At 39.4% G+C, this 27,675-nt stretch overlaps 1 protein-coding gene across 3 annotated transcripts; it reads right to left on the minus strand.

Annotated features, from left to right (window-relative positions):
* On the minus strand, positions 1-27,669 carry EEIG2 (EEIG family member 2). Of its 3 annotated transcripts, none has more exons than XM_027786514.2 (11): positions 27,095-27,669; positions 12,185-12,305; positions 11,547-11,576; positions 10,921-11,037; positions 9,660-9,706; positions 5,554-5,660; positions 4,514-4,609; positions 3,767-3,953; positions 3,549-3,676; positions 3,088-3,157; positions 1-2,578 (listed from the first exon to the last, which is right to left on the minus strand). In XM_027786514.2, the coding sequence occupies exons 1-11, from the start codon at positions 27,241-27,243 to the stop codon at positions 2,563-2,565; spliced, it is 1,068 nt and encodes a 355-aa protein (XP_027642315.2). In that variant the 5' UTR covers positions 27,244-27,669; the 3' UTR covers positions 1-2,562. The 3 variants fall into 3 exon arrangements, with proteins under 3 accessions (XP_027642315.2, XP_005237329.2, XP_013154463.2); XM_005237272.4 differs by having other exon boundaries at positions 1-2,583; positions 27,095-27,661; XM_013299009.3 differs by lacking the exon at positions 27,095-27,669 and adding an exon at positions 26,541-26,811 and having other exon boundaries at positions 1-2,583.
* Between the last annotated feature and the right edge of the window lie 6 nt (positions 27,670-27,675).

A 27,675-nucleotide genomic window follows, 5' to 3' on the forward strand; every position in this document is an offset into this window, starting at 1 on the left:
TTGTTTAGAAACAGATTCTAAGCTGAAGACGTTGGTTTATTATGTGTCTGGGAGATTTGCATTTAAATACAGTAAAAAAAACCATACCGAAAACCACCAACACATCCTGAACAGTTTACTTTATGAGAGTCTCCAGTATTCTTATAACACAGTTTACAAAAACAAAATTCTACATCTAAATATGAAAGTTATATTCCATTTAAAATATGCACAATTAGAGAATCATTTCATAGAGAGTTGTAACTCAAAGTCAGAATAATAAGTTACTAGTATACAGTTTTATTAAGAGCTCGTTTTCTGTGTAAACTTCTCTCCTACTTAAAAGATCTGCTCAGGCAAGAAAATAATTGGTTTCTGGTAAGCAAAGTACCTAGATGATCTATGGCAGTTAACTGGGGCTTTTAACACAGAATACAAATCTGGGCTTTGGAAATTCCCTTAAGAATTACATGAGCACTTGTACAATGTTTTTTAGATGCCTGTTTTCCTCAAACGATGCCTATTTTTCCTAGTAAGCTTAAGTAAACTACCATCTAACTACTACTGGTTTTAGTAGATTTGACAACAAGTGTAGCAGTGTTAAAAGAGTACTGAAAGCAACAAACTTATTTAAATGTCATATATCTTTTGGCTTGCAGTAGGATTTTTTTGGTACAGATTAGTTACATAACAGGAAAGGAAACTATCATGTTCTGAGAGATAATCGCACACTAGCAGTTACATAGTTACTGTTTAAAATTCCTGGGGAAGATGGAAATGCATAATACCACACTTCTATTAACAGCAGCTCAGATGTATCTTTGTGCTAATCCTTTTACCCATTAAAACATTTCAAAAAGATTATAATTAACAGTAGGAAATACAAGATTGAAGTACCATAACTGAGAAATAGCTCATATCCATCATATTCAGTAACAGTACTCAAGCTTTAAAATCTGAAATTTCCTTAAAAAACACAAATAAAAATTAGTTTAATAATTCTAGTACAGATTTATGGAAAACAAAGACTGCTTTTCTTAATTTAACCTATTTAATATGGCCTATTTATACTTACATAAAAGAGCATCAAACATCACTGTGAGCAGATTTTAAAGCATTCAGAGCTTTCAAAATTGGCCACACTATTTTTATTTTTATTTAATCCAAGCCTTACTGATAAATGATACAAATAATCATAAAATTAAGATCACGTGCAGTTTACAATTAAATGCAGCAGAGCCAAGCCTGAATTAGAATGGTGTCACCTAACACATCCCTTAAGAAAGAATCCATTTTTAATTCTCAATGAAAATTTTAAGAGGTATCTTTCTTCTTTCTTGCCTTTCAGGCAAATCACTATTTGTGCAAATTTAAATAGAGTACGTTTACCTTAATATAACAGTGGACAGATAGTGAAGGAAGAAGTGTTCAACAGATCTGTTGCACAGTAAGACGTTTTGAGTGCAGAGTAAGTCTACAATAAAGTGCTTCTCTTAATAAGTTATATTGATAATAGTATAGATGTTTACCTAGTTTTAAAGCTTAAGTTGCTTAGTAAATAGTTTAACCTCCCTATACGTCCTCCGTCCTGCAAGGCACATTCAAAACGCAAGCAAAGCAGTGACTGACTGTGAAGGGTTAAGCTATAATAAAAATTAATAAGTGGTAGTAAACTACTGACTAGATTTGTAAACAGTACCATCCTATTGAACCTCAAGCTTCATGCATTACTGAAGTGAGCTTCCATGGAAGCAGCTTCTGAAACCCAGATTTTAAAAAATCAAGCCAGCTTTCTTGATAGTACAGTGCTGTGCCTTAGTATTTTGATGTGGAGTCACGCTTCTTTTGTCACTTGCATCAAATGTGACATCTGTTTTTGTGCATTTAAGTCTCTAGACTTCATATACCATTAACACAACTGATTAATGGCTGGTTTAGACTATTTAGGTTTTTGGGGTTTTTTTAAATGCACTGAAATTCACCTCTACTGTTCTACCTTACAAGGAGATTATGCTCAGTTCTCTTACAAGAAGGTTTTTGGTTTTGTTAAAACATAGCTGGGCTGTTTTGTGGGGGCCTAAATTTTGGCTTGATCCTAAATTTTGGCTTGACCAAACTAATTAGCTTCTCTAAGGCTAAAATGGCAAATAGGTTCAAATTGAGTAATTTCTTCAGGTTCATTTAAGATCAACTTTCAGAAGCGTCTTTAGAAAATTAAGTTACAAAGTACATCACTGCAAATGATCTCCTGTATAAAATACTGAAATGGGACTCACTTCATGCTTCCAAAAACGTTTCATACAACTTAAAAAGCAAGTAATTCCACTAACATCAGGTAGACCTTTCAAAAACAGTCCAAGTGCTTGCACAAGGTATACATAGCTAAATATTGCCTTCATACCACAGAAGATAAAGCTCTACCAGCAAGAGGCATTCCATTACTTTTTAAAAAAAGATCACATTGAGTTCATCTTGGCTTTCCCAACTCTTGCAACAGAGCAAACAAAACCACAATTTTCAGTGCCAGAGCTCTAGGTTCTCCTCCTGTTTGTCATTCTAGTCTAGCGTTTTATCACCACCTGCTCATATGCTCCAGATCCTGCTCTGAAAGAATGTTTGAAAGAAGTTAGTTTGATTTGGATTTAAATGGAAGCTAAACAGCAAGTACCACAGATCAGCAAGTTCACTGTTTCACAAAAAAGAACACCAACCAACCAAACCCCACCCCCAAAAAAATGCAACACCGCCCCCCCCCCTCGACTGAACAGCTCGTACCAGAACAGCTCTACGTGAAGGCTAGAAAATGTGTAATTACCATGCTACTGAGTAACCTAGATTTTAATGCATTAAAGCATTTTGTGTTATATTACATTACTTTGGAACCCAGACTCTTCAGAACCTTGGAAAGTTATAATTCTTATGGCTGACACATCAGTTCTACTTTGGAACTAACCTGCATGTTCTGTTTTAAAACCCAATAATCTATTTCTTTTATGCTGATACAGAATAGAAAGATAAAAAGACCAAGAATGTATATACAGATTAATTGCTGTGTAAGGTGTATTTTTGTTTAGTATTACCTATAGATTAGTTGTTCAGGCTACATACCTGTTGGGTAGATGATGGCTTCCAAAAGAAGTGCTTCCACCAGGGCCCACAAATAATCTTAAACCTTCTTCTAAAAAGCAAGGGAATTAACATGTGAGCTTCCTTTAATGTTGCCCTAGCTAAAACTAAGTAATTTTAAATCTACCAGTTTTGTAACCGATACTTTCAGATGCAAATGTTTTAAGTAATGAAGAACCAAACTTCACGTGGCATAGGTTGGAGGAACTACCTTCACTGTAGGTTTGTCCCTGCTTTTTCCAGGCTTAAAGTAATTCTCTGGGAGTTACCCGAGTCATGCAAGGGTCTTTTCAACTTCTGGGAGACAGGATGAAGCTGAAAATGCAGTGATCATATGCACAGTCCTTGTGATTACAAGCAACAGGGACTATGAAGAGAGTGGATTTTCTTAAGACCTGTAATGTCTATCAGTTTTCCCTAAGCTTCCTTATTTATCTCCGTACCTTCTGCACTTGAGTCGAAACTGAAATCTTGACTCTGGAGTATTTTTTCAACTATATCATCAGCATCAACTCTGGTAGCATCGACCCTCTTCAGCTGTGACTCCACAGAGTCTTGCTTTACAGGACGTCTGCAAAAATAAATACATTTAGAGCTCTTAGAAGTAACATAGTAAGTTATGTTTTCCTTCTGCTAGATAAGGCTTTCAGGTTGGGTGTACCTGCAGAGTTTTTCTGACGGTGCATCATTAACTGATGTATCAATACTAGCTTCAGCTACTTTTGGCTCAGTCTCTTCACATGGCTCTAGAATACTTCCAATTCCTGTTGAGGTGCTACCCACTGAGGCGTTTCTCCTGTGGCAGAGGTCAGACAGACTGGATGATCTAGAGTGACATGTGCTATATCCTGTTGGGAACGTGCAGGAGAGCTAGGTTAGGTATGTTCTTGGCAGCCAAGGTCATTACTTCTACTTTACCATCCTGCAAGCAGAATTTGTGTTTTGTCTTCCTATAGAGACTTCAAAAGCATTATGAACGTTTGTGTTTACACCGAGCAAGCAATTCACTTCGGGGTTTATATTCTAGCACAAGCTATTTCCTTTTTGTTCTAAATAACTCTTGCTTCCTAACAAATGTAATGACTTGGTGTCATTACTTCCCCTTCAGCTTTTAGAGCTAAGTCTCCATTTGTAAGTTATTTGTTTTTACATGGAAGAGGTAAAAATCTCATTAAGATATGTTAATTGGAGGGAGCTAAGGGAAAAACCCATCTCACATCTGAACAGATAATTCATTGTGCTTTTAAGAGGAAAAGAAATGTTGTTCTCCCCACAATTGCAACTCCTAGGAAAAAGCTTTCAAATTAAAACAATTTTTTTGAACATATAAAGTATACTTATTTTCTACAGTCTAAAACTGTGAAAGTAAATAAACCCCAACAATTCATAACAAAATTGTTAAAGCTACCTGACAGTCTTGACTGCTGACTTGCATAGCTTGATGTTCTGGAATGTCCACATGCACCAAGTTCGTCTGGCACTGAGGCACTCTTTGATGAGACATCTGCAACATGTGCAAGTCAGATACTGTTGCTAAAGCCTGCTTTGTTATTACTTTGCCGTAATCTTGATTAGGCTTAAATGTCAGATTTCCCAGAGGGATTAGGGACTTGACACTGGTTTTCTACAAACCCTTTGAAGATTCAAGTGCTGCAAAAATACTGTGTATGTTAATGAATATACGTACCTTAACAAAAAAAGTTTCTGAGTAAAGCAGAGAGTATCATTAGGTTAGAAAGATTTGCATGAAATGTAGTCCTAGATTTGTCTGTACTGTCTGCATTAAAAGAGATTTGCATGCTTTCCATCATACCATACTAGCATGGTGTGCTAGATGTTTTCTGGCTGAAAAAGTAACTGTGGTTAAGACAACTAAAGCTGTGTTTAGGATGGAAACTAACCAGCTACCTAAGAACCTGAAGCTTGTAAGAAAACCAGCCTCCACCCCCCAAAAAAATCCCAAACCCCCAAAGTTCAACCTGTAATAAAGTGTTTTAGTAGTATTTTTTGCTAATAGTCTAAATTTCAGAGTAACTACTTCAATTGTAAACAATACTTGGAACTTTTACCACTCAAAATTTACTCAGTTAAGTGTATCCCTACAATTCATAAGTAGAAAACGAAGGGCCAAATTAAATGCTCAGTTTGAATACAAATCCAAAGCAAATCAAGAAATGTGTCACACAGAAACGGAAGTTTTCAAATATTTAAAAGAAGGCAGGTTATCAATCCAATTCCTGTTCTTTCTGTTAATTACATCAACTCTTACAAAAGTAGAAAAGAGATTCCACTGAAGTTATCTAGGAGAGCGTGTCTCAACAAATAATCAAAGAAGGTCCCTTGTGGGCCAACTGTCAGCATCCCTGTAAAATTTGAAGTATTTCATACATCTGGTTGAAGCTATGAAGCCTGTTACAAAAGAGCAGAGAGATTAAGAGTATTTTATACCTGCTATGCCCAGGTGTACTACTGTGAAGTTTTCTCCACCTTTCCTATCTTCATGCAAAGATTCTGATTCTCCAGCAATTGCTATAGACATTGCTGTGGAAGGAGGCCTGTAAGAAAAAGGTGGTTGAGATTTGCTGCACTTCTGCTGCTGTAATCCCCAACCGATCAGCACAGGTTTTTTTCTTTTCAAGTAAGTTGGCATATTTCATACTGTGCTTCAGGTTAATAGGCTTGTAAATTTTTTGCTGAAAACACACTGCCTAGCCCCCTGTTAAAAAGAAGAAGAAAAGTTTTCTCGCTGATCTTAAGGACATTTTAAAGAATCCATCTGCTCAGCCCTCAGCCCTTTAGGCTTCTGGGGACCCTTGGAAAAGCTTTTCCTTTTTTGATTATTTTTTGGTGGAGTAATATGTGTTTGTTTTGAAGTTCTTAATTATTTTTTTCAGTGTGTGGATCACACGATAATTTACATGGTGAGAATATATATAATTCAGTACTTCATGGAATACATGACAAGATGGTAAGTTAAAAAACACCAACCCTATGCAAGGACAGTTGGCCTACTTGGCTTGTGCACTGTGACATACTCCTGGCTTTGTTTCATCTCTGTAACAGTACATGAGGAGATTCTGGGCTGAAAGCCCTCCCACTCCTAACAAAGAAGCCTATGTTACCATCTCCGTGTATTCCCCTCTAAATTCTGCCTCCTGCAAAGTAAAAAAATAATCATGTACAACACAAATTAAATTTGGTTCAGTATTAAAAAAGCTTTTAATAAAGCTTAAATGCTTGTTTCATTTTATATCAAGACCCAAAGGTATATTTTATTAAAATTAATAAATCTCTAAGTTTTTATTGCTAGTGCGAAAGAAACTAAATAGAAAATGACGAAGTGAAAGTAATCTTCTCTGGCAAGCAAATAACACTAAAATACATTTCAAGATGTTACCTGCAGGTTTTTGTAATGCTTTGTTATTCCTGACTTTGGGAACAGACTGTTGGTCTGCATACAAATGGGTATTTGTTAACATTTTTTGATTTGACATATTCAATGAATTAGTCACTGTCTTTATGTACAGTAGCATATCCCCTCATGTTACCCTTGAAAGTACAGAGAAATACAAGGCATGTGTGACTTAACTGCCCAACATACATTAGAAAGTAGGAACTGGCTGCTTTCAGGGATGTCACCCCAGACCAAACATCAAGCCTTCTAGGCTTCTCCATAAAATATGTAGCTGATTCCAGATTGTGAAGTTGTTTTAAGGTTTATTTTTCCTTCTGTGAAAGACATCTGGATTAGATAAATTTTTTATTCTGTTTGTGTTGAAAGTTTACGTTCCAGGAAGTTGTTATATCATCAGTTTGGAAGATAATGCCAAGTCTGAATAATTTCAGTTCAAGATTTTTTCCTAGGGAGCCAGAAAACTATTTAGGTCCAAATTTAAACTCCTTCAGTACCAGCCAGTAAAGAACAGAAATACACTCTTTTATTAGTATACAAAACTAATGATTAGTTAGTTGCCTTTGAGAAATTGTTTTATCAGTACCAGTGATATATTTGTTAATAGGTCAGACTCAAAAGTAAATGAAGAGTTGGCTAAAAAACTAAGGATACAGAACAGCTTTGTCCAATCAGATTCAGGTAATACCCTCTTACTATTTATTCAGTAAGCACAAGATGAGATTTTAGTGTTCCCTTCTTATTATAGAATGTTAAAGGAAGAGAAGAGTAAGAGCCTTTAGTGGTGTGAGGGGACATTGAAAGGTTCCTGTGGTGAACCATCTGAGCTAGGCTGGTGCGGGCAACATTCTTAGTTCTCCTCAGAAACAACGGTAAGGATACAGATGCAGCAGTAACACACAAAGCCTCTAGTTGCTAAAGAAAGCAGTTCTTCATTATCCTGATTACACCAGCCTACCTCAAACCAGCTAAAACTACAAATCGTGAGTTGCTTCATACTTGCACCTGAGACTGAGTTAGGAGATCAGTGCTGCTTCTCTTGGAGCTGCAGCCTCATTTCACTTTAAACTCATACAGGCTTATTCTGTAGCACAAACTGAAGTCTTCCTTAAGTAAAAAAGACTGTATTTACTATCCCTCTTCATGGGATTATTCAGAGGGGCATTGATTGCACACATTAATCTGATAGAAGATGAGTTTGAATTCGGTTAACGAGAGTTTTTTTCAATAAAAACCCCTAATCCGTACTGAAGGAAAAGCAGTTTAGCGTAGCAGTTTGTCAGTAAGCACTAGATCTTTACAATAGAAGATTTGATTAATCCAGCATAAGGTCTGAAAGTATAAAAGAAAGTTGAGAACAAAAGCCGAGATGGACATAACAAGGGTGAAGCTAGCAATTTTTTCCAGATTGTTTTCCTTAAGCTCATGTTTTTCTTTTCAAGTTATATGTAATACTTGGAACTCTGCCTTAAGATTGTTTTTGAAAGGGCTAACATGAGAACAAGCATGCTGTCTCAGACCAAAGGTCTGTCTAGCTTTGCATCCTGTTTCTGTCAGCAGCAAACAACAGATGCTGAGAGAATATGACACACACGGTAACGTATCTCCCGAATGCTCCCCCAGCATTTCCTCATCTTTAAGACAGGTATTTCTTGAGCCACATATGATGTTTTATACTTAGTAGCCCTCAATAATTTTTCATTCAGGAATTAGTCTTAATTCTTTCTTGAGCTTTTAGTATTCACAATGGCTAGTAGCAAGGAGTTCCACAGCTTAATCACGTGTTGTGGGAAGAAAATACATCCTCTCATTTTGATTCCATCTCCTCCTAGTTTCAGTACAACAGCGTGGTGAATGAAGTGAACTGGAAATTTGAGTTAAACTAGAACTTAAGGGATCAAATTTTCTTTGAAGGCATTATTTCATCAGCCCATCTCCCAAACATCTTGTAACAAGCAGAATACAACTAAGCTGGTTGGAACCCGATCTAGACAAAATTGCCATCAACTGTTATGTAGAATTAGAAAAGCCGGACAAAAACTGAAATGCACAAACACTTTGGGCAACCCAGTCTACCAATATTCTGAATTACTGAAAAGCAGTGGCATTAAAAATCTTGGCAAGTACCGAGAAATTTTCCACGCTGCATTCATGGAAGCAGATTCTATACATATCTCTAAGTCTATCCTTAAAATGAATGGCTTTCAGGGTTACAAAGTATCTCTCATAATGCAAATGACATGAGAGTTCCTTACTTCCTACTGATCAGGATAATTAAGTCATGGTTAGCAAGATAATGGTGTTCTCTGGAAATAGGAAACTTGCCAATTGCACTGTTTCAGCTTACTTATCCATGGAGCTTGGGTGTCTCATAACAAAATAGGTTATTAGTCTAGAAAGAAGGAAACAATTTCATCCTACTCGTGACGGGCTTTCCCTAGTATGCATGATTACTCCATCCTGTGGTTAGTTATGGAAGCTAACGTGCTCTAGCAAAACAATTACATTTCCTTAACTACAGGCTAAGGACAATGAGGCCACAGGATCCTGAATGTGTATTTTCCTAGCTACGTCCCCTCTCAGATGTTACCTCTTGCATCTTTTACTAAGTTGCATAATATCTTTGCTAACTAAATATCTGTAAGTGCTTTCTCTTTTGCTAAGTTATGTCAAACTTCTGGTTTGTTGTTGTTTGTTTGTTTTTTTTTTTTAAAGTATTTTTTTTAAAATAATTGAGACTTGTGAATAAAAGGTGTAACAGCACATTTTCCAAACACCATTGGTCTGGTCACCCCATGCCAACCATGTTTATATAAGCTTGCTGCAGGAACCGTTTCTCTGAAGTATTTCTTTTTTTTCTTTTTTTCCTTTTTTTTTTAATTACAGATGTACAAGCTAGTATTCTTTACTCAAAAATAAACTAAGTATTTAGCAGCAATGAGAACTATGATACTTCTACTGGTATTTTTACCATGTTATCCATTACTCAGCTACCATCCCATTTGTGCTTTTTCTTTCTTTTTTTTTTTTTTTAATATTATTGCCAGATTGGAGAGATTTATAAACACAAATTAGAAGTGTAATTCTGAACATGGAACGTGTGACCAAAACACTATCTCACACAGTTTTTTTATAAACTTACATTTTAAAGCATGGGTCTCCAGACATTAGCTGCATGTTGATCAAAACCTACACATTAAGAAAACAAAAGCCACTGTAAGAAAAAAAATGGAATCGGTCTGTGATATATCTGGCCAAGTCACTAAGTTATACTTGCCACAAATCTTACATTTAAGTAAAATAAAATGGCATCATCCCATATGCAAATAAAGACACATGCAAAAAACTGACCTATTTTTTCTTAGCACACACGCAAACAACATGAAATAGCATTTAAATAACACAGCTGCACGTACAAGATTCTGAAAAGGATACGTAGATCAAGAGGAATCTCAGAATCATTAACAGTTAAGATGGCTTCAAGGGAAAAATGGAGAAACAGGAAATCTAAGAGATTAATGAGCAAACAGCATTTTTTAACATGGCAGATGCAGAAGATGTTCTTTGCTGAAAGTGTTTAGCAAACTGTTAGCATACAGGAACTGGTTGTACTAACATCAGAGATAAAGTAAAACCACACAAGGTAAATAACACGCTAGGCACGACAATGCATTGAGAAGGTTTGTTAGGTGGATCGAAGCCATCAATGAAAGGTTTTCTGGACGTCTATGACTGTCTTAAAGAAATCAGGAAGTGCATGCTTAAAAGGTATACTCAATAGTATAAGAAATTAATCCTAGTGTCTTGGTAGGAAAATAATTTTTTTTTTAATTTACTTGTAACATTCTATATGTAATTATTTTCAGGTTTATACTGCTTATATTCAGTTTTTTAAACTCCCCGGACTCATGGGAGAAAACGGCAGGGCAGGTTTCTTGCAACAATGCTCACCAGTTGCTACATTGATTACTACCAAACAGAACAGGGAAAGTTCCAGAAGTCATGGAGGTGTTGAAGGTGGCTCATATATAGATAAGCCAGTTAAGAGATTCACTCTTAGAAAGCTGCACAGGAAGTTGCCCAGTCTTAAAGATATAATCACTACACTTATATGAATGTATTAACTTTTCTGTTGTGCTTCCCTATTCCACTTTTCAATTCCTGTTGGAATAGGAATACCTTTTGAAAGCTTTTCTTTTACAGCTATCTGGCTCCGTTTCAAGGAGTAGGACAAATTCTGTTTTTGACTGCATGGATTTTAATGATTACCTCTAAACAACACTGATATATTTGAATAGCTTTCCTTCTAGAAAGAGGTTCAGCAAATGTATTTTAGATTTCATTACGTTCTTAACAATACTACTTGTTCTCTGTTTTATATTATTACAAAGGAAACAAATTACTTTGAGAATGGAGTTATCTTGTCTTGTATTTTTGGTATCATAACCTTCCAGTAAACAGCGACGAGTGGTATTTCCCGATCCAGCAAACTCTGCTAGATTTAGATCTGCGAATCCCAGCTGTTATGAGAAAACAACAAAGTCAGTAATAAGCATATTACTAAATGAAGGTACTTACTACATGCGCAGTATTGAGTGCCACTCAACAGCAGTTTCTCTCAAATATGAATAAGAGCATGCCCATTAAAGGGAGTAGTCCAAGGCAAAAAGCAGAAACCAAACGTTGAGTGTCAAATTCTGCATAGTTCTATTTTCAGTTAAAAATTAAAATCTCAAGAGAGAAAAAGAACAAGGGGAGTTTTCTTTATTATTAGAAGTAAAGACATGCAGAAGGGTTTAACCAACTCTTTCAATGTACTAAACTGAAAGAAAAAAACATTCTTGGGATATAATATCATTATATACTTATTAAACACAGTGACTGAGAATTCCACCACCACTGTGTCACTATAACGCACATAATGAAATCATGGCTGTCAGAGTATTACCCTGGAGTTACTTTAAAAGGGCATAAAATGATAGGAAAGAAAAGCTAATTCATAGGCAAAGTTAGATACATCTCAATTTACCTTTGCATATGCCTTTCCTCCTTTTAACTCCTAGAAAAAAAGAAAAACAAAAAGACACGCTGTTAAGCCATTAAAGATACCGATGGGGTTTTATTGACTGTTTCGGTTTTTTAGAAAAGTAAATAATAATCTTTGTTTTAAAACAGCTCAACACACATTTGCTAGGCTGTACTGTTGTCATTTAGATCTTAGTATTAATAATGTCCTTGGTGCCTTGGTGCAGGCCAGCAGGAGACTGTCATCTTGTGGAGAGGTGGGAACGTGAGTGCCGGATGCCCAGGCTCTTGTGAAGCCTGGCCCCAAAGGTAGCACATGCTGCATACAAAAAATCTGGTACTTAGCACCGTTCAAGGCTTCCAAGTTTACTGCTGCTTGCTAGAGGTATCTATCAGGGGCTAACTTTACAAAGACTGATGAGCAATTCCTTTGTTGTCCTGCTGGAATAAATGTTCTTTTCAATAAGAATGTGACAACCCATGAATTAGTCAAACTAAGATAATTAATAAGATCGCTATGAAATTTTAACTAGAAGAATACCTGACGTGATTGCAGCTAAAATTTGCTTTATGAATTTTATCAGACATTTAAAAATTAAAGCGAGCAGGGAAAGAGGAGAGGAAGGAAAAAGAGCTACTTACCTTCCGTACAGACACCCTGCAAATGCAAGTATCCAGAATCCCTGTTGCGGCACTGGCACTGATTTTACACATAAATAAGAACTTTTTCTTCCAGCGGACACAGTTTGCCTGTACTACCTCCCTGTAAAAAGAGAGTATATGCTTAGTATTAGTTGTGTGTACAATCAGGACCATAAAATGCAATAAGATGGCTCAAGAACAAACACTGGCTCCACTGGTTGTAGAGCGGTCACTTCATGGAAATCTGTTCCATGGAATAATCATCCTTCATTCTTCTCTTTGTGCAGCAGGACTAGTAAGTGCTTCAAGCCTTGAACACAGTATTAGACCTACAGAAAAATTTAACAGTCATGTGTTTTCGCAAATGAATGAGGCCATAATTTTTCCAGTTTGCCTCAGGAGAGCGAAGCCTTCCTGAACATTAGCTACCAGGCACTGCCTTCCAGGCTGCTGGACTTTGGAATGTGCTCAAGATACTGTCTTTGACAAGTAGTTTTTCAATACATGGAAAGGGAGCATCATACAAGCAGAACCAGATAAATATGAGGCATGAAAAAGTACAAATGAAGTTTACCTACAATAACCGGATACAAAGTAACGCACTTTGGGCAAGCAAGAGTTTCACCTACAAACTGGGAGCTTGCCATTTGAGAGCAACATAAGACAACTAATATCTGAACAGATTTGTTCATCGAAGGAGGATTACAACCGGACAGCATGGTGCAGCTGAGAACAAGGCAAAACACAGGATGCTTTCAGTTATATTAATGTCATTGTATAAGGCTTAAATGGAGCACATTATTCTTTTTCCTTAACTCTGGTTGAGTGAGAACAGACTAAAATGAACAGGTACGGAGGGAACAACTAGAAAACTCCTGTATCTTACAAGAAAAAAATCACATATAATAAAATACACTCGTGATTCAAGCACTTTAGAGACTAAATAACTTCAAGTCAAGTGAAAAGTGGTTAGGACCAAAATAGGGCATAATCAAACACCCATTTAAAACTGAAAATTACAAGGTCTCAAACCACAGAGCGATTTTCTAGAACAGCCTTCAAAAATAAGAGAAATAGGAGCAAAAAAAATCTTACTGTATTTGAAGGCAATGTTGACCAGTTTGTCACTAATGTGGTATAAGGACTGTGATTCTGAGGGACCTGCCTCAGTGATCAAAAGCTCTTTTCTAGTCCCACGTTTCTAAACTCAGAACTTGGAACTGTGGGGAAACTGAGATAATTTCTTCTACTGCTCTACTAATTCAAGTACACTCTTCACATATTAAAGCAATATTTGTCCTTTTCTTTCTCTTCCATTTTTCCTAATGCATATATTCCTACCTATGTTTTATATTATTGTTATTGAAGATCCAGTTTGACATCTTTGACAGAGTGAGAATTCTGTGGTTCCACATAAGCTGGAGTCAGAGTTTATCACCCCTAGGGAGAAATGATGAATCGCCAGGCTCACGCAGGAGCTCCAGTTTGCTGTGCTGGTGAGACTGCCAGCTACAGCGCTCACTGGCACTGTGACTTCTTCCTAGCGTAGCAATAAACTAGCCTGCTAAAAATGAGTTAGCTGAATGACCACAACAGACTTAATGGATTCTGATGATAGAACACTTAGTCATATTCCAGATGTGACCTATAAGGAACAGGCACTGTACACCATGACCTACCTTCTATCTGTTATATTTTACACTGTAAACTTTACTGTGCTTTGAGGGGGAGGGCGGAACACCAAACTGCCAGTGCATGAGTTATTTAAATCCAAAACAGAACCAGAATTCAAAAAAGGCAAATTACAAATAGTTACATCCTCTACTGGAAACTGGTTCAGGCAAGAAGTCATCAAGTAAAATACAACCTTAAAGGGATATTTGATAACTGCTAGTATTTGCTACACTTAGAAGGCCAAGGAGTAACTATTGCAGCTCTTACATGATAGCTGCTCAACTCCCAGGTAAAAAAAATAGCCAACTAGATGTCCACTGTCAAGCAGAACAGGGCTATACAAGTGCATGGGTATCTGGGGTTTGCATATTTGCAGGTTTCATACACGGTGCTTAAAGATAACACAACTGCTGAGAACACCCTACTCTTTTTCTGCAGACAGCAGTGGTCCAGCCTTACTCAAAGTAACTTAGAAATGAATCTCCAGAATTTTTCTTTTTTTTTTTCCTAAGTAAGGTTTTGAGCTTATCCTAAAACAAAACAAAGGCCCTCTTCTCTCTTAAAACACCACCAAAAGCAGTTTTACCATAACCAGGAGAAAAGGAGAAAAACTTTTTTCATGAGCTAACTACAAATTTTTGCTTCATTATCTTACGTCATTAAATTCACTGTAGTACTGTGATCTGTCTGCCGACAGCTCTGTCAGGATAGATTGAGAGTGCCAGAAACTTATGAGATAGTACTGACGTCTTCTTGCGAGCAGCAGAAGTGACAGGCCTCCATGGGTGCTGGAAGACAAGAGGCTGGTTCATAGCCTTCATCCTGCTGGCGGCTACCCTAACATTCAGGGGCTTGTTAGACTAGAAAGGCTGAGCAGGAAGGTGAACTTGAATGCAGATTAACCTAGTGATATGGTTGGTCAAGATTTTCTTTCACTAAAACCATCACATTTTGGCACACTGGTAGTATTCTTCCCCAAAAACCCCGCACGAATTGACACAAAACCCCTCAGAACCAGATTTTGTATCTAGTTTCAGCACAGAGTAAGAATCTCAGTTTTAACACACAATTATAATTAAAAAAACCCTCTACATTAAGAGGATAATTAAAAATGGTGTTGCCTAAACAAACCGATCGTTGTAGCGAGCTGTTTTACTGGACTTTAAAGAATTACTGAAGTTAAATTTTACCTGGAATATCTAATCAATACTAGAATGCATGCAATTATACAAACCTTTATTAAGTTTCAGAAAGCAAGAAATCTTAACAGTGCTTTGACTTAACCTCCCTCCTGCATTCTACCTCTAGTTTCAGATCAAGACGGATCAACTATGGTCATGAATCCACAGGGAGCCTGTATTTGCACATTACATCCAATAATATCTGCAAAACAATTCCAGCCTCAAGTGCCCTTTTGGAAACTAGAAGCAGTGCAGATTTTCTGCTATTCATTATCAGGCTATAAAACAATGCTACAAGACTGAAAGTGTTCACTTGTCATTCATAAAGGTCAGAAAATCCTTTCTCGTAGCATCTGTTCATCATGCAGTTGTCATCACCCTTACCACCCTTCCCTTATACCCAGGATACCATTGGGGCTACCAATAACAGAATCACTTCTCCTTATTCATTTTGCTAAGTTCTTGTACTGTTTTTACATCTGTAACATTTCCAGTTATTAAGTAAAAAAAAAAAAAAAAGCTTTCTCCTACAAAAAAAAAGTTTATGTAAACTCATAAGGTCTTAATAATGTGCCAAAATCTTTGTACAATGCAGTATTACAGTTCTGCTTCTCAGAACAGTTTTCTGCCTCTACAGCAAACTACAGTCAAAGCAGCGTTGCACTGTACAGTTACACAGTATCCCAGGCATCACTAACAGAGTAAGAGATAATTTAGGGAACATTAAATGTATTTTTTGCTTGTAAATACAAGATAAACATAAGTAACATCTGATTGAGAAACGTTAAGTGTCCTTAAAACGTTTAAGGATTTTGAATGTATTTCAGTATAGCAATACTACTGTATGTATATGGTTGTCCAAGTAAGGAAGATGGCACAAAACCACTGTGGTTTTGGAAGACTCGGTCCACTTATATCACAGGTCAAGATTGATTCAGGCAAATAGTTTAATAAACATTAAATAGGATAGGCAGGTTTTTAAGTTGTCTTACAAACATGAAAGTAACATTTACAGTAAAAAAGCCTCAGTTTTAGACACTGATGCTCTAAATCTTGTAAAAATAAGACCAAGTAAACCCGGGAATACCCCTTCCTCTTCATAAGGACATCAAAAATAGTATCATTAGTTCCTTTCACTGGCACATAATTTTAAAAAATATTTGAAACATTTGTACACAATGTGTAAAAAAGCCCCCAACCAACTGCCCCCGTTCTACTGAACAGTTCTTCTAATTCCATTATACAAAAAAAAAAAAAAAAATTACGTATTTTAATAAAGGTAATTTTTTGTGTAAAGAAAAGCACCAGCAAGTTATTCCCTTCATGCTGAAAAAAAAAAGTCAAACCAGAACATTTAACTTTAAACAGTAATTTCTAAGTTTGTAAGATTCTTAGTTCGAGCCCAAGGCCTTTAGAAAACAAACAGTTACATCGATTGGTTCCTATGGAAATGAACCCAGATAACTTTTTGGCAGCCGTGCCTGTGCTGCGGGGCACGCTGGGGAAAGCTTTCCGTTATGAGTCAGTTTCCTATGAGTCTCACAGCCACTTTACCACATGCAAAGCAAACCCAGTTGTTTTATGAATCAAAATATATCCTCGTTACTAAGATGCGTTCAAATACACACTAGGTTGTAGTCCTTTGGTGTAAGTTAATGCTGTCAGTAATACCTAACAGAGAATAAATTGAATAGACAGATATTTTACGATAAATTGATTCCAAAGTATAGTTTATGTTACCGTCAGTTTAACAAATCGTTTTTTCTTTAGAGGCACAATTTCACATTGACTAAATTTCAAATGCTGAAGAGAATTCAGCTATAGGCAAGTCTTTTTCTGTCTCTATTTTATGCAGTGTACACAACTGCCATTTAGAATGAATAAAAGTCTTGGGTTTTCTTTTCTGAGCCACAAAAGAGAAAATCAACAAGAAAACCCAACACAAAAGAAACAACAAATCCTAAGCCAGTCAACTCCTCCTCCTAATTTGTTAACAAGTTATGTGCTTTCTTTTTTTCAGGTGTTTATGACCAGCAGATTGTTCGTTCCCACATGGATAAAGGATATGAATAATGGCTGATTTCAGCAAATAGCTACAAATGCAAAAATAAATCACTTTTAAGGACCTTAAGTGTCATGGGAAAAATCTCTTCTTGCCAAATGGAAAAGCTTTAGCAGGAGAGGCTTAGAAATAAAGAAGCCAAAACTCCTTGTGGGCATTTACCAAAATACTGTGTTCCATTAATTAGAAAATTGTTTACTCATCTGAATTATTCTAGACAGCCAATTATAACATTTAGCCATCTGGGGATGATTAAATTAAATGGATTGCTTTTCTAGTACAGTTATTTTAGAATCATTGGTCACCAAAGAAACAAAAAATTGGGAGCACTTGTTCTCAGTTTTAAGATACCATTCAGTCTTTATATCAGACTGCTTTCACATGAAACTACTTCTAGAAATACTTTTGGAATCGATTGGGTCAATACACTTCTTTAAGGAAAAGGGTGTTTGCTTAATCGTAAAGCTTTTGGACAGAACATGAGTTATTTACTCACTATAAATATCTTGAAAAAATAGCTTTTTCACTCCATGAGGTAAATGGGAATATTATCGTTATAATTATTTTTTCAAGCTGGTAGTTTGAATGGAGAATTGCTTTGGACTTTTAAGAATTGTTGAGGCCAGGTTCTTAAGAATCCAAAGCACAGTGAATAGAATGTCTTTAGAAGAGTTTATCTGAGCGAGTGCAACATTTCCAGCATTACCTGTGTTTTGCCCACTTTTTTTAGGGGAAAATAGATCATGTTGATGAGACAATGAGACAGCCTGAGAGAAGTGAGGCTGCTGCAGCTCCACTCCCCAGATCCAACCAGCAGTGAGGCTGAAGATATATTCCCAGTAAGCAAGACGCATACACAGCCAGCCGCGCAGAGCGCTCACAGCCAGTACCAGCTTCATCCTCTCCCCTCTCTGCCTGAGGAGGACAGAGGTATGCTGACAAGACCCTTACACATACATATGGCACCACCTCCTTGACAGCTAGTGCGCCTTGATCCCTGATAGCATTTACACACTGGCACCCCTGAGCTCGGTCCAGGTGCTGGCAGCACAGGTCTCTGGCTCCTGGTCCCACCCCAGCTGGCACAATGGACACACAGGTCCCTGTGACCCACAGCCCCACTCCCATGGCTGGCACTTAAGTCTGCTCACCCAGGTCTCTCCTCTTGCTGGCACCACAGACACCCAGGCCCTCTGATGCACAGCCTTGACTCCAGCTGCTGGCACTCAGGGCTCCCCACTCATACACACCGAACAGGGAGCCCTTTGCCCAGGAGAGAGCTAAATTTAGTTTAATGTAAAGATACAATGGCCTGCACTGAACAGAAACAGGGCACAGCCAGACAAATATACTGTCCAGCAAAGTATTTACACCTAACTGGCCCCTTTATCCCCTTACCTCTCTATTTTCCCCACACTTGTTCTTCTGCGAAAACACCTAAGTTCATCCCTTTCTCCACCTTTACTTCGTCCCCCAATAAGCCTCTTCCCCGGAATCTCACAATGTATCAGTGCTATGCGGCCACTCCACTCAGTCCTAAAGGCGCTTTAGTGTCAGCTCAAAGTGATGGGTTTCCTGCCTGGACCACAGGGCTGAGGCTCTCCTGGGACAGCTCTGGGAGGGGCCTGGGCAGGGTGTCCATCATTTCAGTTCCTCACCTGCCTCTCTGTCCCTGGGCTTGTGTAGATGGGCCTTTGATGGGCTGATGGCTCCTGTGACAGGGCTAGGAACAGCCGGGGAAGGGTATTATTTTAGCTCGTCCACCCTCCCCAACTTTGCTTCCTGCACTCATCTGTGGGTGTGCATATGAACTTCTACCACCTAACCAAACTGCTTCCCTTGATCAACCCTTGCCTCAATAAACTTAATACAGTTAGCTCTGTCCTCCTAATATAAATACAGTGTTTAATAGACCGGAGTAACACAGAGTGATTTTTAAGGTAGGCAATAGTCTTTTAAAATGGGAACAATATTCCATAGTATATATATAAAAAAATACATATTAATAGTTATATATATAAATATCTATATAACAAAAAACCCACCAAACATCCATCTTCTGCAGAATGCCAATGTCATGATCCCACCTTACAGAGCCAGGAAGTTTTAATCTGACAGTTTTATCAAACACACTTGCAGTGCCCTCAGTGGTTCAGGTAATTTACGGTAAGATTTGGCCTTCCCTGGGCCGTCTTCAGCATTAGGAAGGTATTGCTGGATATAAAATTCTCATATATACTAAGAAACACATAATGGTTTGGCATGCAAGAGAAGAATACCCTCTTGCACCCCTCTTTACCCAGAATCTACTTCCATTTAAAATGCATGCAGTCTCACAGCTGGGGCAAAGATACAGGTACCCATGCCACGGCTCCTGGAGCAACTGAGTGGCTGTCTTACCAGTCACTTGCAAGCAAAACACTGTGTACTACTATGCAGTCCCCTGGGATCTGCCAAGTAGCTTGCTATTTGTAAAGCCTTAAGAATCTCAGAAGAAAATTATTCTTGCTACACAGAAATGTAGTCTTCTTGATTGGTTTAGGTCTGCACAGCTGAAGTGTCAACCAATACGGTTTACTCATGTCTTTTGTTTTAGTGTCTCTACTGAACACACAAAAATATAAACAAGATCACCCAACAAAGAGATCCTTCACTTTCAAATTAAACTAAAATCCTTACTGTTAAGTTGTTAATGAAAGTAAAACCCAACACAAACAGACAAATCTGAAATAAGCACAGGTATTTAAAAGCAAATAAAACAACATCTAGCACCAACCCCAGTAGCAATTTTATTACAGTGTATTCTGTGCATCTAATGCACATAACATCCATGTGGATCCATGTGGTCCAAGCACATACCAATTCCAGCCTTACTACCATCAACGATGAGCTACACAGGAGCAAAACATGTTCAGTATAACTTTTCAAATGCCAAATTATACTTTAAATTGTTATTTGATAACCAGAATGCTAAATTTAGTCTTCATATAGAAAGATGCATCTCTGGCAGATTGAGATGATGCTCTGAGCTCTAAAGTATACACTGCAGTAATAAACTTACGCAAAGCTTCAGTTTAATTCTTATATTCAGGAATAAATAGTTTACTTTTCCTTTAATATTCTGTGTTTTCTCCATGCCTGAGGCATATAAGAAGATACATCCCCTCCAGCAAAAACATTTTTTCCTAAGCCTTGCAAAAAAAAAACCCCAACAACAAAACCAGTCATTTACAAACAGAGCTTCAATGTTTCACAAATTTCAGCTCTAAGCAAACCAGCAAACAGCTGGTTCTGCGGGAAGAGCTCCACTTGTTTACAGTGCACAGCTCCCCAGTTAATTTGCTGTTAGTGCATGCAAAATTAACAGAGCAATCATTTTTTATTCCACATGTTTTTACTCATCATAAACAGGTTAAATCTGTAAGTAGCAACGTTTCATGTCTAGTATTTCTTATAAAATACGTATAAACTGATCATCACATGGAAATAGAGCTGCTTTGGAGTACTTTTACTTATGAAAAACTGCTGGTTACAGACAAATGCAGACCTGAAAGAGAATTAGCACTGTGAAGGGCAAACTGCGTTAGCGGACTGTAGCCAGCAGTTCAAAGGAAGTGATTGTTCCCCTCTGGTGAACATTTGTGAGGCTGTTATCTGCAGCACCGTGTCCAGTTTTGGGGCCCTCTCAGTAGAAGTGGCACTGATAAACTGAAGCAAGTCCAGGGGGTGTGAGATGAGGGTCCGGAGTCAGGGATGAGGGGGATGAAGCACCTGATGCAGAAGCTGGGAGCATGGGATTTTTACAGTCTGAAGAAGCGGTGAAGGAAGATCTAATCACTATCTTTAGCCATCTTTATTGGCTTAGAGAGAAGATGGCACCAGATGTTTCTTAGTGGGGAGCAGAGAAAGGAACAGAGGCAGTAACAAGAGAAATTCCAAGAAAATCAGGGGAAACAAATGTTCACAATAAAACTGGTGAAGCAGAGGGGCAGGTTGTCTACGAAGACTGGAATCCCCGTTCTCACGGATTTTCTAAAGTTGACAGGATAAAGCTCTGAGCTTCCTGCTCTAACTGAAGTTAGTCTTGCATGAAGCAAGAAGCTGGACTACATGATCTCTGCCACTCCCCCCGCCCCCCCCGTTATTCCATGAACAGAAATAGCCCTTAAAATTTGACAGCAATCAGGTGCTACGGTGCTTGCAAATAGCAAGTTTATGACAGCAAAATGCTGTGCTCCGTGCACTGTGCTGGGGTGGGGAAACAAATTCAACACCACCACCAGCTCTTTTAAACCAAAGTGCCTATTTCTCCTGCACAAGCCAGGTGCATTAAGTGTAAAAGCTTTTTCCCTCAGTCCCTCCCCTTCGACAGCTGCCTGCCGCCTGCCATGCATCTCTTTCCAGAAACTTTTTCCTGAAAAGCTAGCGGTTGCTGTATCTTACCAATACTTACAGTAAAAAAAGTGTCACAAGAATGAGCCCTTTTCATATCTGCAATAATCATTTACGTCCCGTGCAAAATGCAGTCTCTACAAATCTTTTATCCCCTGTTGTAGTCCAGAGATGGCCCTCTTCCTATCTAATTTTTTCTTTATTCCTTTGATTAATTCTTTGATTTTCTTCCAATCTATTTGAGAGATCCGATTTCTTCATCTCTCTTTATTTCCACAGTTACTCTTCCACCTTTAGCATTAACTTTTCCATTAATATTCTAGCCTTAGTTTCTGCGCCTTCTGCCTTGCCCAGAATATCCATACCAATCCTTGTACGTCACATGACCTTTCTCAAGCATATTCTCCAAATCTGTAATCTGTTACATTTTATTGTAACTATTATTAAAAGGCCAAAGAGCTACCTCTTTTAACTACATTAAAAAAAAAATAAATTGTAATTTGTGGAAAGAACTTCCCCTTCTTATCTCTTCCTCTCTACAGAGGAGGACAGGTTCTGGAAGCGGCTCAACCAACAGCCTCTTCTCAACTGAGAAATCATTGAGTGGACATTTGGAAATCTGAAAAGAGCAGCTACAAAATTGCAAGGCAGGATTTTTATCCCATTGCAGATTTGCCTCACAGCACTTGAACATACTTTATTTCAGTTTATCCAACTGCAAATCTGGTTACAGCTGAAGAAGCTATTAGAAGTAGCATTAGCCACTACCAACTCTGAGCACAGGACATACACCATACAGGAAGATCGTGTTCAGGGTGTGAGACAGGGAAAGTAATTCCATGTGACAGGTATGTTTTTCTAACAAGTACTTTTGTCTAAAAACAGAAAGCTGGTTAAGCTATGTTATCAGAAGAAATCTTCCCTTTGAAATGCCATAGCAGTGACAGGGAAAACAATGGTTAAAAAGCAATTTGAAGAGTCCAGTGAGGCAGAAAATGTACTTGCTGGAGTCACAAAAGCTGGATGTAGTTTTAGGCAGTTGGGAAGGAGGTAGGCAAGCATCACTGGAAGTAAGAAGTACTTATTACCTGAAAGAAAAGAAATCAGTTTTTACAGAAGACAATTATCTACTCTAGCCTGTATCTATTAGAAATAAGAATATATTCACACAAGTAATGCAAGATCTCTGAGACTGCCTCTCAGGACTCAAGAGTGTGCTGTACATGAAAAAAAAACCCAAACACTTTCCCTGAATTTGTTGGAGAATAAAATGTTTTGATGAAAAAGTTAAGAGTTCTCAGCCACTCCTAATCTCTCTGTCACACAGATACCAATCATAATCAGCTGCTTGCTTTTGAATGTTGTTTTGTAAAAGAACAAAGAGAGAAACATCGGCAGTCTACAGTGCCAGAAATCAGATCTCAAAGGCAAGGGAATAAGACCAAACTGAAGACCGCAGTCATAAGAACACATCAACCAAGAAGTCCTTTCCTTGAGTGGGGTGCGGGCAGAAATCAACCTAATAATATAACTACTGGGCTTACAGGTGCTGTAGCCGGAATCTGTAGAGTGCAGCTTTGAAAGTACACCCTCAAGATCCTTTACTTTCCAAAACTACTTTGATTTCCTCAAATCCCTTCTGTTCTTTTGCTGCTGGTTGAGCAACAACTCAGCCTATGAGCAGTTATCTGCTCTAGGGGCCCATCAATTATTTCTTCAACCTACTAAAATGAAGGCAGTTACAGTCAGCCTATACTTTCAGTATATTTATGTCTGCATCAGACTGGCCTCAAATAAATATGGTTAGTATATAGTCAAGTCAATACTTCAAAATAGTATTTTTCAGTTCAAAATATTCATAGGTGTAATTCAGCCCTGGAATAATCTTCTGTCCCTTCATGGTGCACTAGACATTATGTGCACAGTATTTCATGGCCAGGCAGCGTATAGATACGTAGTATCCTGGAACCTGCACAAGTATCCTGTATTAATGTATCTAATTTCAAAAAGAGATACCTATTATATTGGCCCAAGGAAAGATAGAAATGCAGAAAGACACCTTTCCACATAGGAAGCCAGGCTTCTTAAGCTAGAAAGTTTTCTAAGTGAAAATGACGTTTCTTAGTATAGCTTTACATACATCCACAGGCTATTTGCTGAAAAGCCACCCTCTGTTACAAAATCTAAAAATAGTGTTGTAAAGATCCAGAAGTCAAATTAGAAAGAAATTTCAGAAAGGCGAGGACAGGAATTACACGGCATGGCTGTCAGTTTACTAAAACAACCAAATAAAGCTTCCCTCCTCCCACAACTCCCTTCAAGGTTTTCCATGTTGCAGAGTCAAAGCTCATAACCTATTAACTCTCCCGAGAATTCCAGGGTCCCGATCTTGCACACAACTCAAACACTTCCCCCCCAGTTTAAACACTGCTACTACTTGGCTGTTCAATGTCCTTTGATCAAAATATTATTTGACAGTACCAGATTACTTTTAAGAAGTTGAATTCTAGGTAATTAAACATTTAGCATTATAATACAGAATTTTCTTTTCCTACAATAAATATTCACAAATGTACATAGGGAAGTTTCGAACAGAAGTTTCCAAATTGAAGTCCTAAGAAACTACATGCAAACACAAAAAAAATCAGAGTGATATGTAAACAATTAATATGGTTGCTATTTACACACAAAATACCGCTATTATTACGCTATGTACTGCATGATATGAGCTGGTTTTATCTGATCACAGATTTTCTATACTCTCAGGCACACATCCGTGGCAGCCAGAAAAGTCATTGGACTGACCAGTCCCCAGTAACATGGACCATATCTTCATAACTTATTTCTTACATATCTTTCTCAATAAAGATCTGAGAAGTGAAAAAAATATTTTTCAGTAGTTTGTACTTCCATCTTTTTGTCTTCTTTTTGTCCCACTTCAACATTCAGAGGGATGATGTAGGTATCACACTGCTTGCAGGATCAGGGCTTTAAGCGTTCATACGGTGTGATTCACACAGGGCTGAAAAGACGACTACTGCTTGAATCTGTTTTCATTACAGCTAGCTACATATAGGCCTTTATCCCAATGCTGCCAGCCTGTGTTTTTATGACATTTTTCTCAATGAGTAAACTTCGGAAAGAAAATGCTAATAATGTTAGGCTGGTTTATAACTTGTTGGTATGACTATATTTTTGTTTGGGTTTTTGGTTTTTTTTTTTTACTTTTTCTTTTTTTCCGAGGGAGCTGTTAAGGCAAGAGGCAGCAGGGTATTGGCTTGTATCAGCACCAACTTGAGAACTTTATTCTCAATAACTTCTCCCAAAATAATTATGGTTCACTAGATCTCAGTCAGTAACAAAACTAAAAGCTATTAAGAAGACCCAGTCAGTTTTCCCCTGTATTACACAATATTTGAAGTGAGTTTGTGTATTACTTTCTGAAACACGCTGGAGTTCTCGAGACTTCTTTTATAAAGCTACAAAGATCACTACCCTAAGGATATGACTTCCAGCTCACAGTGAATCTAATAAATGCATGCAACTAGAAGATGATGGCCATTAAGAAAAGTTTTCAACTGACAAGTTATGAAATGCTGCCACTCTGATGTTAACTTAATTTCTTATTTATTCAGACCACTGCTGAATCACACTGTGAAAATTCATCTGTTAGTTCTTAAGCCAAGAGCAAAGACACTCCCTTCAACTGGCACTGAAGGATCACTGCAGAAGAATTCTTTACCTTCCTACCAGCGTACCTCAACGCTTCTCAGTCCAGCAGGAATAGACCAGTTATACCCACAGGGGCTCTGATATACCAGCATATGTTTCACTGCTATTCTTATTTTTAAGCCGTACCCCCAGAACAAGAAAATGGAAGAATTTCAAAGCTTTTTTGACTCCAGCACAATACTTCAACACAGTTTTTACACAGTCACACTTCCACTGACACTTCCTACCTCCTATCATGCATATTTTACTCCAATGCACTGTTCACATTCATCAAGATATGCAGGAACACTTTCAAGCTTTCAATTTTAGCATTGTAAACAGGCAAGGCAAAAAAGGCTAAGATTACAACAATGTATCAAAAACATCTGCTCAGCAGAAATCAACTCCTTCAAAATATAGGTACTGTCCAGAAGATGTATGTCATCCTGTGAAAACGACTTCAAGGCAGGAAGGGCTGCATTAGGACAGTAATGGCACATTAGTGCCTAAAATCATGATAATCATCATCACCATCTATTACTCATGAAGGAGTCGCTCACAAGAAAAATATTGAAGAAAAGAGAGGCATGAAATGAGAACAGAACACTGATGAGTTGAAGACCCTCCAACCATACAGAAAAAAAAATACCTTCAATTATACATGCTAGTGTAACAGAATGGTTAAATAAGGAGGTTTAGGCCACAGTTCCATTTTTATGGTCTTTATTCTTCTTGATGAATTATATTTACAGAATCAAAAGCAGATAATTTAGCAAGCTCTGTAACAGCAGTATATTTAGTAAGAAAATAACTTAATATTTATAGATTTGTTACCAATTTCTGTCTGCTCTCAGAATTCTACGAGACATTTTTCAGTAAATCCTTTCTGTAATAACATTAACGTAATATAATAACGCATACAACATGAACAAGCATAACGGGAGGGCAGTCTCCTCCTCGCCAGACCTGAAGCCACAACACACCCTTCCTATCGACAGGGTTCTGCCTCTGCCTGGTACCGGGGTAAAATGGACCCACTGGCCCTCTGCTTACCCACCGCTACCAGCGGGTGGGGAAGGCACCGTCACAGCACGACAGCTCTATTGGTGAGACGCAAAAAAAGAAATTGAAGAAAGAAAAAGGAAAAGGACACCTGCTACACTTGCCCTGCAGAACGAAGCACGAACAAAGTCAGTAACGTGTATGACCTGAATATGTTCAGGAGCTAAGAGAGAATCTTTCCACGAAACTGGTAACTCTCCATGTAAATACCCACAGAACGAAACGCGGTGAGCCAGTGTCCCACAGAACAAAACATTAACGTCGCACGACTCACGTTCACAGGGGACAGCTCTGACTTCAGACTCGGTGGCAAAAAATTTCTTCCCCTCCCGTCACCCGCCCGGCCAGCAGGCTTCATAGCTCGTGGCGTTACGGCACAAGCGACCGGTTTCTCCAGCACAACTCCCTCCACTGACGGATTCGTTTCCCCCGTTACTCAGTGCTTAAGACCCTCAACATGGACTTTAAAGCCTGGTGCCTTCAAGCTGCGAGCAGCCAGGCGGATGAGGCGCTCTCACACCTGCCCTCCCGCCGCTGGCGCCGGCAGCGCGGTCGGGAGGCGGGACAGCCCGCCCGCCGGCTGCGGGAGCTCCCGCCCGGGGACACGGCCAGCAGCGCGCCCGCAGCCGCCAGAAGCCCCGGGGCAGCCGCCCCCTCCCCGCCGCGGGAGCGGACTGCGCGGCGGCCGGCCGCCCTGCCGCGGGCGGGACGCGGCTTTGCAGGGGCGCGGAGCGGAGCCCGTCGGCAAGGGGCGGCCCGGCCGGGGCTGCCCACGGGGCAGCGGGCGCCCCAGCAGCCGCTCGGGCCGCGGACCCCGGAGGCACCTACCGGGAGGACTCTCCGCTGAAGCTGCCCCCGTCCAGCAGCCGCACCTTGCAGAAGAGGATGCCGTTGACGAAGGGCACGGAGGAGAGCTCGTCCAGCTCCAGCTCCACGCGGAACTTGAACTTCTTCTTCTTCATCATGATGAAGGCCATGGGCCGGCGGCTCCCCGGGGGCCGCGCCCGGTCAGCGCCGCGCAGCTGCTCCCCTCCGCGCCGAGCGCCCGGCGCCGCGCCGCTCCCATGCCCGGAGCGAGGGCAGCACCGCCGGGCCGGGCCGGGCCGCTCCCAGCGCAGCCCCTGCCGGCCGCCGCGCCTCCCGGCCAAAGCTTACATGGCAGCGGGCGCCTCCCTTTCAAACCCGCCCGCCTCCGCTCCGCCCGCTGCCGGCAACGGCTGCCGGCGGGGCGCGGCCAGCAGGAGCCCTGCGCTGGCACCGCCGAGCCCCGTCCGCCGCACCACGGGCCGGGCGGTGCCGCCGCGAGGTGGCCTAACCCGGGGGCCGGCGTGCCTGCCCCGCGCGGCGGAAGGGCTGCGGAGGAGGGACGTGGCGGCTGCCCCGGCGGCGCGGAGCTTGTGCGATCCACC

Source organism: Falco peregrinus, chromosome 10 (genome assembly GCF_023634155.1).
Source record: "Falco peregrinus isolate bFalPer1 chromosome 10, bFalPer1.pri, whole genome shotgun sequence".
In the NCBI taxonomy this organism is placed as follows: domain Eukaryota; kingdom Metazoa; phylum Chordata; class Aves; order Falconiformes; family Falconidae; genus Falco; species Falco peregrinus.

Coding starts and splice junctions, on each gene's coding strand:
- EEIG2 (XM_005237272.4), bottom strand. CDS start 27,243: ATGGCCTTCATCATGATGAAGAAGAAGAAGTTCAAGTTCCGCGTGGAG. Junction 11,038..11,546: donor GAGGAAAGGCATATGCAAAG/GTAAATTGAGAT, acceptor TTCTCATAACAG/CTGGGATTCGCAGATCTAAA. Junction 4,610..5,553: donor AGTACACCTGGGCATAGCAG/GTATAAAATACT, acceptor CACATGTTGCAG/ATGTCTCATCAAAGAGTGCC.